The 14,882-nt window shown below is 52.5% G+C and overlaps 1 protein-coding gene across 4 annotated transcripts; it reads right to left on the reverse strand.

The window, feature by feature from the left end:
- Positions 1–1,971: 1,971 nt before the first annotated feature.
- Positions 1,972–12,681, reverse strand: GFI1 (growth factor independent 1 transcriptional repressor). Of its 4 annotated transcripts, none has more exons than XM_019753019.3 (7): positions 12,614–12,681; positions 9,972–10,186; positions 9,462–9,644; positions 7,131–7,618; positions 6,872–7,009; positions 5,709–5,874; positions 1,972–3,375 (listed from the first exon to the last, which is right to left on the reverse strand). In XM_019753019.3, exons 2-7 carry the CDS (start codon positions 10,084–10,086, stop codon positions 3,197–3,199), a joined length of 1,269 nt encoding a protein of 422 aa, XP_019608578.2. In that variant the 5' UTR covers positions 10,087–10,186; positions 12,614–12,681; the 3' UTR covers positions 1,972–3,196. The 4 variants fall into 4 exon arrangements, with proteins under 4 accessions (XP_019608578.2, XP_019608570.2, XP_074191243.2 ...); XM_019753011.3 differs by lacking the exon at positions 12,614–12,681 and adding an exon at positions 11,022–11,219; XM_074335142.2 differs by lacking the exon at positions 12,614–12,681 and adding an exon at positions 10,330–10,431.
- Positions 12,682–14,882: the final 2,201 nt, after the last annotated feature.

The raw sequence follows: 14,882 nt of genomic DNA on the forward strand, positions 1-14,882 counted from the left end.
CTTTTAAAACTCAATTGTTCCATTCGTGTCTCAAATCAATCAGATGAAATTCACCTTTTACGTGGCCTGAATCCTGATAGCTCGGCACACTCGATAGGTAATTTAATCATCTCTGGTGTAGATGAACGCAAACTCAAATTAGCTACTGAAAGAGTTGGTCTGCTCTGAGATAGCTGTGCTTTTCCACTTTTATGCAAGAGCTGAGCTTCACCAACTGGCTAGCTGGAGGTGTTATTAAAAATTTAGTGAAAGAAACAAAGGTGTGCTCTGGTGTCTCGTTACCCTTTCTACTGTTACTCCAGCAGACAAAAGGCATAGGCCCTGCCTCATGAATAATGTGACATGGAATATTCACAATCTATTTTTAATGGAGTCAAGTAATAACATTAAGAGAGATATTTGCAATCTTCAAATTTCACACGGTAACAGGCGCAGTAATTTGTTTTGATTCTGCAGCGGGGACATCAAGGTATTTTTTTACAAAAAAGGCATACTGTTAACATAAAAATGAAAACTCCTCATTTATAGCATAAATAGGGATGATGAGAATGGACAAAAGTTCTAAATGTTGTAAGGGGAGAACAGGACGGGGTAGACAACTAGATTTCAATCACTTCTACTTACCCCTTGAAGCAATTTCTTTCCTTTTCAAACCAGGTTGGAAATTATCAACCAGTGTGCACGGTGAATTCTGTCGGAAGTTCTGTGATGTTTATTCACTGGGAACTTTGTTTCCCAGGACACTCAAAAGAGGTTCCTGGAGCTGCCACTCTTCACCCATCAGTTCTGGAAAATTATCTTAAATTTGCATTATGGAGCAAACAAATTTAAATTTTGAATGAGAGTAGACTGACCTGGAAACACATGGTGTTGAAAACCAAGTGAATACAGCCAAGTGAGGACTGAGATTTGGAGAAACTGGCGAAAAGCAATGTCAAAACCCCTCTTTCCCACCAACTCAGATAGAGTCCTATGTGTTGTTTCTTTCCTAGGCCCTCAAGTAAGTTCTCTTCCCTGCGTGCTTAGCATCTTAGCAAGTATTTATTGATCTTCTACTGTGTGCCAAACACTGTTCTGGGAGCTGAAGATTTAGCAGTGACCAAATAATAAAGCTCCACTGGATATTGTGCTCACTGTTGTATCCCAGCCCTTAGCACAATGCCAGGCACATCTTAGGTGTTCAGTCAATACGTGTGAGGTGGATTTGAATAGAAATGGACAATCTGCTTGTGGTCACCACGGGCCATGCATACCCTGGCTGGGAAATGTGAGAAACAGCACAGATAGTCAGGATTTAGGCTAGGACCTTATTCTGGTTTCATTCTCTGAAGGGGTTGATTTATGCAAGAAATTCCCACAGGTGGAATAGAGCCAGAAATAACTCAGATCCCAATTTTACTTCCACTCATGCATCTTTAGATTTGTAACTTGCATTAGGTGAGGCAGCAAACCAATCTCAGATATTTTCTTTCCTCTCCAGTCTCCACAGAATCAAAGTAGTCAGGGTTATATTGGGATGATAAAACCATAGCTACATTTTATAGCCCAGGAATCCGGTATTAGGCACGCCAAAGGATTTACCCAAGTCACATGATGTGTTGGTGATAGAGCTGTGACTAAAACTCAATCTCTAGACCTAAGGCTTGTGATTTCTTTATACATCTGGGAGCCTTCGGGCCTGTAAAAAAGACCTGAAACTCTCAGAATAGCCTATGGACATGTGGGACCATCAGGGACTCTACAAGGTAGGAGCTTGGTTTTATACACCTAAATTTTCTGTTAAGAAATAAGACTCTCTGAGGAGCAGAAGAGAAGGAAAAAGCACATGAAAACCAGAGGACTTGAATTTTATTCTCTTCTGGATGTTGGCTCATCTGCTTTACTTCTGTAGTTTCCTTCAGTGCCAACTCCCTCTACAGACTAAAATAAAGGTCTTTCACAAATTCCCTGCCTAAATGAAAAACCACTATGTAAGAGTCTTAATACTTTATTAACTTAAAACATCACTCTAATAAATATGTATTAACAAACATAACGCACTCCAGAAGATCTAAAAAACATTTACAAACCTCATCAGAGGAAAGTACCACGTTGTTTTTCTCTGTGGTACGTATGAAGGACCCAAGAGTCGAAGCCTTCATTCCCACTACCTGCTAGCTTACACGTCTTTAAAAATCAGCTTAACAATAAAAAACTGAATATACACACAAATCTTTGAAGTATCTGGTCAGCTATTTTTTGTTAACGCTTGATAAAATCCAAACAGGTCAGAAGGGAAGTTTCAAGACTGTTTTGTCTTCTTGGAATTCCTTTGGAGGGAAAGAACAGACCCAGCCATTTGGTGGTGTGACCGTTAGCTTTTGAAGGGCAAGGCAGAGGCCCTGACCTTAATCTCTGGCTCCCCAGTACCTAGCATTGGGCTGGTGCCATGGTAACCGATGGTCAATAAACATTTGCGGAGTGAATGGATATTTTGTCCCAAGGCTTGCTCTGTGCTTGCCTCCTCTGATGATGCCTTTGCAGGCCTCCGGATGCCTCTAATCTCCTCTCATCACCAAGTCCACTTTTCTGCAGCTCCTTCTTGGGGCAGGCTCTACAGTGTATCTTGTAATTTCAAAAGCATGAAAGGACGCGTCCCCAAATCAGTTTCTGATCCACTTTTCAAGTGGGAGAAATGATTCCTCCAAGATTTACAGGCAGTACCCAACAGAAAGGGGTCAACAGATTCCCCAGAAGGAAAAAAATAAAAATAACACTCATTCTTCATTCTAGATAAAAACAGTAGCATGTGTCTACCTTGTAAGTGGTGATTCCTCCTGTTCCACACAAGTGTCTGGGGTGGGTCAGGAGGAGGAGGAAGAAACCTGAAGGACCTTCCTTCCCTGAAGCAGGGCTGGGAGAGGGAAGACGGTGGGGCCCACTGTCTGATGCCCTCTTGACTTTGAGTCTTCAGGAGTAGAGGAGCCCAGTCGGTGTGTCCAAAGCCCAGTGAGTCATTTGGTTCCCACTCCAGGATGAACTTTGAAAAGGTAACTTCTCCTCTCTGGCAGCTCCAGGAAGTAAGGTGAAGGGGGAACCACCCTCCTGGGATCTGCAGACTGGACTGGGGAGCCTGAGAAGTCAAAGTAGCTGGTGGCAAGTGGGGAGGCAGCCCTCCCTGTGTTACGTAACTGCTGCTTGCGACCTGGCAGGGCGCTCACTTGAGCCCATGCTGCGTCTCCCGATGCCGCCTGAGGTCCACCTTCCTCTGGAAGCCCTTCCCACACAGGTCGCAGCCAAAGGGCTTGAAGCCTGTGTGCTTGCGGCTGTGGGTGATGAGGTTGGAGCTCTGGCTGAACGCCTTGCCGCACACCTGGCACTTGTGGGGCTTCTCACCTGCAGGGATGGAAAGGGGGAGGGGAGGAAGTGTGAGTCTGTGATGAAGCTAGAGGGGACTCACTGTGACCCACTGTGACCCACATGCTCTTGGTGGCAGCTGGCTACACCACAGTCTAAGGCCTGCAAGCAACTGGGAGGGTGACGTGTTCTAACACAAGTCCCGGGAAGCCATGGGTGCCCCAAGTGAAAGGGAGACTTTCTGAGTGGGGCTTCCCAGCCATAGGGCCTCAAACCGTTTCCTGCTAAACGGAAACAGAGCAAAGGCCACGTGCCCTCCCCAGGCTGGCAGCTGAATCCACCCTGGGAGGACTCCGCTGACTTTAGAAGCAGATGTTCAGAGAGGGTTGGGGTGGGGGTGACGGCTGTTCTTCAAACCATGTGACTGTTCTACTTCAGAGGAAGTTTTCAAATCTGAGTTTCTAAGTGGGTGTTGGTTTGCATGGACCAGTGAGCCTGTTGTCTTTTTTGCTCTTGAAGGACAACAGAATGCCTCTGAAGCATGGACATTTCTCAGTCTTATTTTTAAAAATCCACATTTGGGCCACAAAGTATTTCTTAAGGTAGCTGATCCTTTTCTATCGTGATTTTAGTTTCTCTTTACGAGGTTCATCATGGGATTCTTTATATACCAGCAACTCTTCACCACAGATTAATCAATAACAGATAGAAATTCATGAGCTGGTTAACATTTGGGTGAATAGCATGGACTTCCAAGTAGCCACAGTATGGTACTATAGTCAGGGCTTGGCCTTGGAAAAAATGCAAAATGATGGTTTGTTTTTGAGGAACCTTCTGTCCCTCTTGCTGCACCTCTGTCTGTCTTCAGATTTCCTTGATAAGGAACCACCCATCAAAACTTATCCTATCCCTGTAGGGTTAAACAAATCTGAGAAACGAATTCTAGCTATAATGTAAATGTTTGATAAGGGCTTAATGTTTCATTCAGTCAAGATCCTAGTAGCATTTTGATAAGCGTCTGGAATACCTTTACTCAAAAGGAGTGAGTTACATGGAAATTTCAGGCAAGAGGGCATGATTAAAGTAGGATATTTTTCTGGGCTTTCTGATGGGGCAGCTACCCTGCCCAAGCATATTTATAAACATCAACGGTAAGTGTTTGGAATACACTGCAACTTGTTTTCAATCAGTATTCATATTCTGAAATAAAACAGAATTCTGGGTCTCATCTCGTGTAAAATGTCTTGTTGACTATTAAAGAGAGTGCTCCTGGCATTAAAACTGCCACCTACACATACTCAAAATGTTAGGGAAAGAGTCCAGGATTGGAAGCCAGAGCTTTCCATGCTCCCATGATTTGCTCTCAGTCTGACCTTTGGTAAATCATTCCATCTCTTGAAGTTTTAGGATGGTACTTGCAGCTTCTTTTACTTTATGGGATAGCAGTAAGGATCAAAAGAAATGATACACTTGAAAGCACTTTATAAATTACAAAACACTACAACAGGTAAAGAATTATCATTATTATGGCATGAACTTGCTCATGTTTTGAAAAGGGCAATAAGTGAATAGAAGCTCTGTATATCTACCAACCCCCATGACTCTAAAAACAGAATATAATAAACAGTGGTCAAGGGCATAGACACTTGAGGTCAGACAGACTTGAATTTAAGTCCTGGCCCTGCCACTTGCTAGCAATGTGACCCAGGGGCGGGTTACCTAACACTTCATGCCTCACTTTTCTCATCATCTAAAATGGGAATAAGGAATAGTCTCTACCTCCCAGAGTTGTTGTGGGACCCTAAAGCATTCAAAAAGTCTTAGCAGAGAGCTTAGTAATATTTAGCATTGCTTTTTTTTCTCTCCTCAATCCGAATAAGTTCTCAGACTCCTAAAAATGCAGCAAGATGCCACACATGAGTCCCTCCCCAAAAAGGTTGGGTGGGAGCCCCAGAGAAGTCCTCAATCTCTAGGTAAACATTTAGAACAACGCTCTGAGAGGACCCTGGAGCTTCATATTTCACCCAGAGCAGGTAGCAGTTTGAGCAGCTGCTAAACTAGAGGAAAATATCCTTTGCAAGGATAGGGAACCTGCAGCTGACATGCTGAGTGATTCTTCAGATACAATCCCAAATCAAGGCCGCTCTGGGGAGAACCCTGCATATAAATGAACCTAAGAGAATCTGCCTCCTTGTTTGCTTTAACACACTGCAGTGATTAATTCCATCTGGAAGGCCTCACTCACCACTCATGCTGGGGCCAGAATATCACAAAGAAGGTGAATTATATTGCCTGGGGGGTGGGGAGAACAATGCCCTCTGCCTCCTACCCCTCACTGGGTGTTTCCTACAAGCCAAGGGCCCTCAGCTCACCAGTGTGGATAAAGGTGTGTTTCTTCATGTCTGACTTCTGATGGAACCTCTTGCCGCAGTATTGACAGGGGTAAGGCCGGGTGTCTGAGTGGATGAGCAGGTGTGTGGACAATGTTGATGACCTCTTAAAGCTCTTGCCACAGATCTTACAGTCAAAGCTCCGTTCCTGTGGAAAGATGTGGCATTCCTCTTGCAATCATCTAGGCTGCCATTCTCCTCACCATTAACCTGACTCTAAAATCCCCAAAGCCAGGGCTCTCCCTTCCTTCAGACTCCCCTTCCAAATAGCCTGCCCCATTATTCTCTCTCTCCCTATTATTTCCAACCTCCACTCTCCCCTCCCTTGTCCTCTTCCCCTTTAACACTTTTTCTACCCGATCACTTTTCACCCACAACTCTCCACACCCCGTGTCAGAAACGTATCCCCACCCTGCTTTTTTGACACCCATTTACAAACACTTCTCCACCCTCCTCAACAGGAGGCTTAGACCTCAGTCACTTGAGATGCCCCCTCCCTCCAGCCAGGGCGGGTGTTGAGGGAGATGGGAGAATATTCTTTTTAGTAACTATGTCTCTGAGTAAGTATTCTCCTGTCATAGTTATTTGGACACTCATTTGCTTATCTACCCTGTCTCTCAGCTAAACTAATCTCGGGCATCCTGTCATGGGACCTGATGTGTTGTAAGATTCTTATGGGCCTAGCACCTGGAAGTGGGGCAATATTTTAAGTGAATCAACGAAAGAAAAGCAGGATAAATATGACACTTGGTGCTTTAAGTGAGCTGAGATCCCTCTTTTTCAGTCTTGAGAGGTCATTGCTGATGAAGTGACAGCCATTTAGTGAAAAGAAGTAGAGCTAATAAATCTGATGTATCAGCAGCAAGAGTGCATACAAGCCCTTCTCAAACCCAAAGTAATGATCAGGATCACACTGGAGTCTCACAATTATGTGACGCCAAACTCTAGGGCTGCCTGGAGACCTGAGCCGGCTTTCCCTGCACGCCTACATCTGGGCAAGGGGATATGGTGGAGGAGACTGGGGACAGTCCGAGGGAGACCAAGGAGAAAGGTGCCAGGCGGAGAGCTGCCGGTGCTGCACAAAGAACATCTCTGAATGCGTAACCCTGAGCAGGGCCGCGCGAGGCCGTGCTTCCCGCTCTTACCTGTGAGTGCACGGCTTTGTGCTGCTCCAGGCTCACCGCGTGCCCGAAGGTCTTGCCGCATATCTCGCAAGCAAAGGGTCTCGTGCCGCTGTGGGACCTGCGCACGTGCACCTCGAGCCCGTGTGGCGTGGAGAACACCTAAGGCGGATGGGACCGGGAAGAAGGACGCTGAGAGGAGCCAACGGGCGCGGACTCTGGCTCCGCGCGGTCCGGGGGCGCGGGCGCTGGGCCGGCCAAGCTAGGAGCGCGGAAGCCTCACCTTGCTGCACTTGATGCACTTGTAGGAGCCGCCGCCCAGCAGCAGGCGGGTACACAGCAGCTCGGACTCCACCTTGACGCCGGCGCCCTTGTCCGCGTGCAGCCCGTGGCTGCGCTCCGGATACAGCCCGCCCGCCGCAGCCGTCGGCCTCTCGTACAACCCTGCCGCCGCGGGCCCAAAGTCGCCGTAGAGACCCAGGCCCGCGCCGCTAGCAGCGCCGCCTCCTGCGCTGCCTCCCCCGGGCGCCCCGGCCCCTGCGCCGCCCGCCGCCCGCTCCGGGCCGTACAGCGCCGCGGGGTGACCTGGCTCCGGGGTGCGCTCGCAGAAGAGGCCCAGGCCAGCGCCGCGCTCCAGGGCCGCGCACGGCCGGTAGCTCTGCATCAGGTGCCGCAGGTCAGACCCCGCCAAGCCGCTCCACGAGTAGGGCTTGAAGGGCAGGGGGAAGGGCTGAGCTTCGTCCAGCGACGGGCACACCGACTTCTCTGAGGCTGCAGAGACAGAAGAAGGCGTCCGGTCAGGCATAAAACCGAGGGGCGGACGCCGCCCGGCTGCGTCTGCCAGTCGAGTGTTTGGGACTGCCGGTCGCCCAGCACTTGTGGAGCACTCCATGCGCCAGGCGCCGCGCGAGATGCCTGGGACGCCCCCAGGGTAAAATGCATACCCGATCCCTGGGGCCTCGAGGACCACTGGAAGCGGCAAGGCAGGAAACATAATTAAAATGACATCGGGTGCCGAGACAGGTAAATTCTGTGACAGGGCGGCGGAAGCGCACGACGTTAACAGGGTCTTTTCTGGCTGGACCAGGGCACCTGGCGGTCCCATAGAGAAAGGCGCGCCACACTGTGCTTTAATAAATGCTCTGAGCTGAGCTTGAGGGAGTGCGAGGCAACCACTGTTCCGGGCCTGGACAGCGCTAATGGGCAGAGGGCCCAGCGCCCAGCGCCGGCGCTCTCCGGCCCCTACGTGTTCCCACTCCATCCCTTTTCTTTCCCCGGATCGATAAGGAGGGAGAGAGAGGACCACCAAAATGCGGCCCGGCCCCCTCGAGACGTATCTGCCTGAAAAAAAGAAAAAAGCCAAAAACCAAAACAGGAAGGCGTTAACATTCTTTAAGTACCTACCCAGTGCTGGAAGCAAAGGGGCAGCGGGAAGGGGATTTGGGGATTGTACTGACTGCCAAATACTCCTCATTCCCATGATAGTTTGACGAGAAAAAAAAATACACAAAACACTCGAATTTCTTAGGGAATTATTTACAATTAAGGTTTGGTTTAGCCACCAACTGTAAGGGGAATAGCTTTCCGAATTCGAGCCTTCTGCACCCCCAACCTATGGGAATTTTGCTAAAACCAGTTTGCTCAACATACACTTTTTCTAAGTGCATACCGATTTACATATCTGTTCACATACACGATAGCCTCCAGTTCAGGCTAGCCGCTTCAGAGAAGCTGCTCCCCGAGTTTCCCTTGGAGAGATGCCGGTGGCGCCCAGTCCTTGTGGGATGGTGTCCTGCACAGCCACACTCGCTGGAACTATGGCTTTAGTCAAGTCAGTGCTCTTAGTGCGGGATGGGGTTGGGGGTGTCTTTTAAAACTAGTAAATACAATCTGGAAATAACTGACTCTTGGCAGATCTGGCTGGTCTGAGCTCTCCTCCCCCCCCCCCAACCCAAGATCGCCCCCACCCAAAGTGCAATCACTCCAATTTCGCGAAACTCGACTGCAGACTGGAAATGAAACCAGACGGCTGGTCCCCAAAACTGGGCCAACTAGGCAGAACGAAAAATGAAATAGGCCCTCAATTCGTGTTTGCGAAGACCCAGCGGGAGGCCGAGATTTTCGTCCGGGACAGATCCCTCCAGCCGGGCGCCCAGCTCTGTCAGGCCCCACGCCGCGTAATTTTAAAAGGCAACGACACGTTTCTCTGACTGTCCAGGTCTCCGTTTGAAACTCGGGGGTCTGGATTCTGAGATCCTAGCTCTTTCTTAACAATCAGCTCTGGCCAGAAAACGAAATGTCGACGTTGCGGATGGTCGAGGAGTTTCATTTATTTACTCTCACCCACCTGCTCCGCGCAAACGAATTAATTAGGGATAAACAGCCCGGATCCCGCCGCTTCAGATACAGGCAGCAGACCCTAAAAGCAGGCTGTCACAGTCCCAGAGAAGCCGGATGTTTCCCCACCCGGCCCATTACCCCATGAAAACTCTCTCTCCTCTCGGAAAGACTTTCCGCCATCCATTTAGCATTTCTGCGCCCAAAGCCGCGCGGGTTCATTGCTTACCGAGGGATCCCTGCCGCCAGGGCCCCAGAGCTCTCAAACGGTCCCTACCTGGAGACACAGAGGGCGACGGAGGCCTCCAGAAGTCCTCAAATTCCGAGCTCCGATCGCAGACGCTGCCCTCACAGCTGCCGGGGGACGCAGAGGCTCTGTCGGGAGCCTCGGTGAGCTGCATCTCGGGGGACAAACGGCCCCGGGACTCCGCCTTCGTCCCGCCTGCGCTCGAAGTGCTGTCTGCGGAGAGGAGGTAGGATAGGGGCTCAGGCTGGGCCTACTTGGGCCCGATGGTTCTGAAGTGGCGACCCCCAAACCGTGGCACCCGGGCTTTCTCCTCTCCTAGACCTGGCCGTCAACCCTCCGTGATCCGAGGGCGAGAGCAAGAGAGGCTGTGGCACCTAGGCGACAAACCCAGAAGGAACCCAGACGGTAGGAAACAAAACAGGCATCAAAGGGGGCGTCGAGCCTCTTTTCCCGGTTCCTGGGGGATGGTGTGGCGGGTGCAGGGGGGACAGAGTCTACGTTCCCGGGAGTAGCTTATCCCGGCCCGCGCGCGCCCCGCACCTGCTCCGCCTGGCGCCACTACATTCTCCAGGCGGAGGGAATAGTCGGGTCCCGGGGAGCGCGGCTGGTGGTAACTGTGAGCCTTCTTGCTCTTGACAAGGAACGAACGCGGCATGATGGTCGGGCGCGCTCCCCACTCCGCTCCAAGGGTCCCTGGAGCCGTCGTCACCCCACCGTTACCCTGAGTTCTTGCTCAGCCTCAGCCAGGTGGAGACCTGCGAGAGGAGAACCGGGTGGAAACGCGGGTCAGCACGCTCCGAGCCTGGGACTGGGCAGCCGGGCGGAGGAGAGTTCGGGCCGGGGAGGAGCAAGGAAGGCCCGCGGGAGGAGGGGCTTGGCCCCGCTGCGCCACGCTCACCAGGTGGCACTCGGACAGGTGGCACGAGCCCGCCGCTCCCACTGCCGCCACAGCTCAGCGGTAAAACCCGTACCAGGGCCTGGGCTCAGGCCTCTTCCTTCTGCCCTGCCCACGCCCCTCGGCCCCTCCCCTTCCCTAGCAAAAACTCTCTCCGGCAATCAAACTCTAAGAGCCAGAGTCCCAACGGGCCAGTTACTTCAACTCGACCACTCACTGCCTGCCTGGCTCTGCTTTCAGGCTGGGGAAGATATTGGGAACGCGTGGATAAATTTAGGGCCGGGGGGGGGGGGATGTGCCGGTGGTCCGCGACCCGGAAGAGGCAAGGAGCCAAGCCCTCCAAGAGCTGGCTACAGACTGGAGAGAAAGGGGGACAGGGGCGGAAAACACCAGGCAGGCGGCGGGGCGGGACACGAGGACAGCAGCAGAGGGACTGGGGCCGCAAAAGCCGGAGAAAGAAGTCGGGAGAGCAGAGGGACAAGATGAAGCGGGGGTAGTGGCAGAGGACCGACCACGGCCCGGGAAGGAACTCGCATCTCGGTGATCTTGCTCGGCCCATACTCGTGCCCCAGGCGGGAAAAAAAGTTAGCCAGGAGACACGGGTGCGGTGGGAGCAGACAGGGTCCGGGGCGAGACACCACAGACCAAACTTCGGAAACCTAGTCCCGGGAAAAAGCACTTTCCGCTCTGCTCACCAAAACACTTGTCCTGGGAAAGTTGAGCCGGATCCGCGCGCGCTGGCTGGGAAACGCGCGGTGTCACGGAGAACAGCGTAGCGGACGCGGGAGAGCGCAGGCTGCTCTGTCAGTTGACAGAGCCGGGGTACCGGCGCCGGCCTGGGAGAAAGCTGGCTGCCCGCTACGCCGCTCTCATTAACCCCCCAATCAGTTTACCTAATCCCAGGGTCGAAACCTGAGCCTGGCGGGGAGGCGGGGCAGCGCCTCCTGCTCTGCTCGGGTCTCTCTCCGGGGGGCGGGACCTTGAGGACTAGGCGGTCTAGGGAGATGAATCTGCCTTCACCCCGCGTTGAAGGCGCTGGGGGCCAGGTTCACTTGCGAACTGCAGGCACTTGGGGCACCGCAGCTCTCCGTGGTGTTGGCTAGTTAAGAAATAAGGGCGCCGGGGACCCTGGGCCAGGGCAGGACGCCTTGTCCTTGGGCTTCGCACGGCTTAGACTGCCAGACTAGGCGCCGCGCGGCTCCCAGTGCAGGATGCAGGACACCGGCTAAGTCTGCCCTTTGGTGCTCCGGCCTCAAAACGAGTTCTAGGGGACTCGTTCCCTGGGGGGCATTCCACGCCCCACTGTGTCCCCTTCCCCGGAACAGGAGTGGGGACAGGCTTGGGAGAAAAGCTGGGACATGTAATGGAGCCCCAAGCAATGTTTCCTGCGTGCTAAGCTCCAAAGGGCCTATCGGGGTGTGGGTGCCTAGGGTCGGGGCTTCAGCAGGTTTGGAGTGCTGGGCTGCCTTAGGGCTTAGTTCTGCTGCCACAGTTTTCCCTGCGCCCCCGCATGAGCCGCCCCTTCGGCCGTAAAATTAGACACTACGAACGCAAAAACCAAATTCCTTAAACGACCCTGAAACCCGGGAAAGGAAAACGGGTGAAAAGTCCCAAGGGCTCTACTGCACCTTGAGTATGTGTTGGCGCGGAGCTGGACTCGTTGGTCAGGGCGGGGAGTTAGGAGTTGTCCGCGCCAGCGCTGTGTCTGGACTAGCTGGGACCGCGTGGGATCAGGCGGGCATGGTGGCCTCCTCCCCACCCGGGCCACAGCTCCGCGCCTCTCTTGCATCCTGGCTGGCTCTGCGGGTTTCTGGGAATGTAGTGGGAGGGGGGTGGTAGAGCCCAGCGCTGAGCGCGTGGGAAGGCGACCTCGCGCAGCAGCTGGCGGCCTCGGGGGGCGGGGCGGCCCTCTCAGAGCACGCGGGCCCGCAGGGCCTCTGTTCACCGTCAGGGCCTGGGAGAGCAGGGGCTGGAGGGGCGGAGGGGGCAGCCGCCTGAACCCAGGCCCCGCCACCTTTCCACCAGATGTTTCCTTCCAGTGTGGATCCCGCTGCCCTGCAGAACCATCAAAAGGCCTGGCGCGCGTCCCCTGCGTCAGATCCCCAGCCCCGCAGTGCGAGTCGCGCTGGGATCCAGCGGCAAGGGCTCTCCGAGCTCCCGCACAGCGGCGGGCAGCGAGTGGGAACCCGGCAGCGTCCTCTGGTCGCCCCCGCAGTGCCTGTGCCCGCCGGTTTCCGCAGTCGCCCCCGCCAGGGAGAAAGGCGCAGAACAGGCGCAGCGGACCTACCTGCGGGGTCAGGGCGCGGGCACCGCGCTCCGAGAGTTTTCAACAGAGTTGCTTTCGGGACAGACCGCTCTGTCTCTTGTTTTTTTTTAAAAAAAATCTCCTTCCGAGCTCAGCCCCCAAAACCACAAGCTTCACTTCCTGAGCGTTAAGGAGTAGCTCGCTTAGCCCTCTCAGACCTGCTCCCCACCCCCTAATCGGGCGGCGGGGCGCGCGCTCCTTTGCGCAAGGGGTTGGGAGGCAGACAGCGGGCACGGCTTTTCCAGCCGTCCTCCGGGGCGGCCCTCCCAATTTCTTCTCTGTGGGACGGCGCGGGGTGGGGAGACCCGGAGGGCCCAGACACTAGAAATGACTCGAAAGAAAACGAACTATTCTTGGCTCCTGGGAGACTTCCGTAGCGAGAAGTCACAGATTCAGGACACAGATTGACTGGAGCATCGGGAGTGGGAGCGCACAGCTCCCAGCGGCTTCCCCGCCCATCTGGCTCGGGACACCCACCCCGCAACCCCAACGCCTGCTTGGGCTGCGCCGCCCCGGGTTCGGGGCCGTGAATCACCCGCCCGCGGTGCCGCCAGCCTGGAGCCCGGCGAGTGGCCGCGGCGTCCGCAGAGCGAAACCTGCCTCGCGTCCCCGAAATAGCTTGTTGTGGAAACACTTCGGGATAAATACGCCCAACGAGGCTGAAAATACCTTGACACCCAATCCGAGAGGTTTGCTCATTTCCCTTCGGATTTAGGTAATGGTTAAATTTGGAAGAGGTGGGCGAGCGCCGAGCCCCCGGCGGAGAAGGCGCTGGCGGCGCGTCCCGCGGGCGCCCGGCTGAGCTGGTGGGCGCGCCCGACCCACCCCGCGCTCACACGCACGGTGCCGGGTCCGCTCTGCTGGCGGCTAATTTCCGGTGGTCGGAGCTGCGAAATTAAAGTCCGCGCCGGTGGGAGCGCGCGGGGGAAGCGACGGCGGCTGCTCGGCTGACCCCGCCCTGCCCCGGGCAGCGGTGGGGAGCTGTATCTCAGGCGCGGGCTCCGCCACCGCCACCGCCTGAGGTCATACCCAGGCACCTGGTCCGGAGGGGAGCAGTAAAGCGCCATAAAAGCACAACCCTGATGATTATTGAAAAGTAAATCTTCGCGGGGATTGTGAGTTCCATGAGGGTGGGCAACTGGAGCTACACCATTATGTGCCTGGTAGTCTCTTAACAAATGTTTGTGGGCTGAGTAAGTGAATGAATTGCATTAATTAATTACTTCTATTAATAGGACAGGAAAAAACTAAAATCTCACCCAAGATAATGCAGCAACCTCCATAGACGCTAGCCTGTGTGTCATGACCCATAGTGTGGCCCGTTGTGTAGTCGTTAAGCCTAAACCCTTTTCTGACAAGGGTGGATATCGTTGTAATTACGTTACTTTGCTAAAAGAATTGAGTTAAGATTTTGATTACTACTTCATGCGCAGTGAGTCTTCAGTGTCAGATAACCGGAGAAGGGAGTGGTGCTCCTCAGTTCTTGCAAAATAGCTACCATATATTAGGATAATCCAAAGTTGTCATGGAATTTAAAAAATCCCTTAGAGCCCTTTTCCTAGAGAATGTTTTTTAAAGTGATTTTTAATTTGCACTGTAAATCTCAAGATTTGCAGGAGATATTTGGTTACTATGGCAGTGCTTCAAGCATCCTTTAATAAGTTATGTTTTATACAGCAATTGCTGCACACCTACCGTGTGCCAGGCTCAGGACTAGACACACATCTTAAATGTGTGCCTGGCTGTCCTCTTTACACTACTATTTGTTTGCTCAACACACCCTTTATAAATAAATGCAGAGGTAACCAATCTTAATCAGAAGGGTTACAAATATTGAATTAGCTGAAGGGAAATTAAGGACATTTTGTTAATTTTTTATTTCTTGTGTGCTTTGTCTGGCCCAAGATACAAAAATCTTAAAGCAGTCCCAAACAAATCTTTCCCTTATCCCTTATATTCTATGCAAAGCAGAAAAAGGCAAAGATTTCAAAGAAAATGATAAACGGGACAAAAGAAAATTTCTTATCAATCAAGTTCTAGAGATATGGCTGAACCATTTCCTTTGCACATTAGCAAGTTCAAAGTCAAAATTTCTTGAAAAGGTGATGTGACTATTTTTAGTAGTATAGTTGAGTGTTGCTGTTTGAAGTCTCAGAAAACATGGGAAGGATATGAAGGGGACAAATAATCACCTTGCATATCACCTTAGAATAAGACTATTTCATTTAGATTAAATCTAGTCATCTTGCTT

The sequence above is a fragment of the Rhinolophus sinicus genome, chromosome 14, assembly GCF_057876585.1.
Source record: "Rhinolophus sinicus isolate RSI-liver-muscle chromosome 14, RSI-T2T, whole genome shotgun sequence".
NCBI lineage: Eukaryota > Metazoa > Chordata > Mammalia > Chiroptera > Rhinolophidae > Rhinolophus > Rhinolophus sinicus.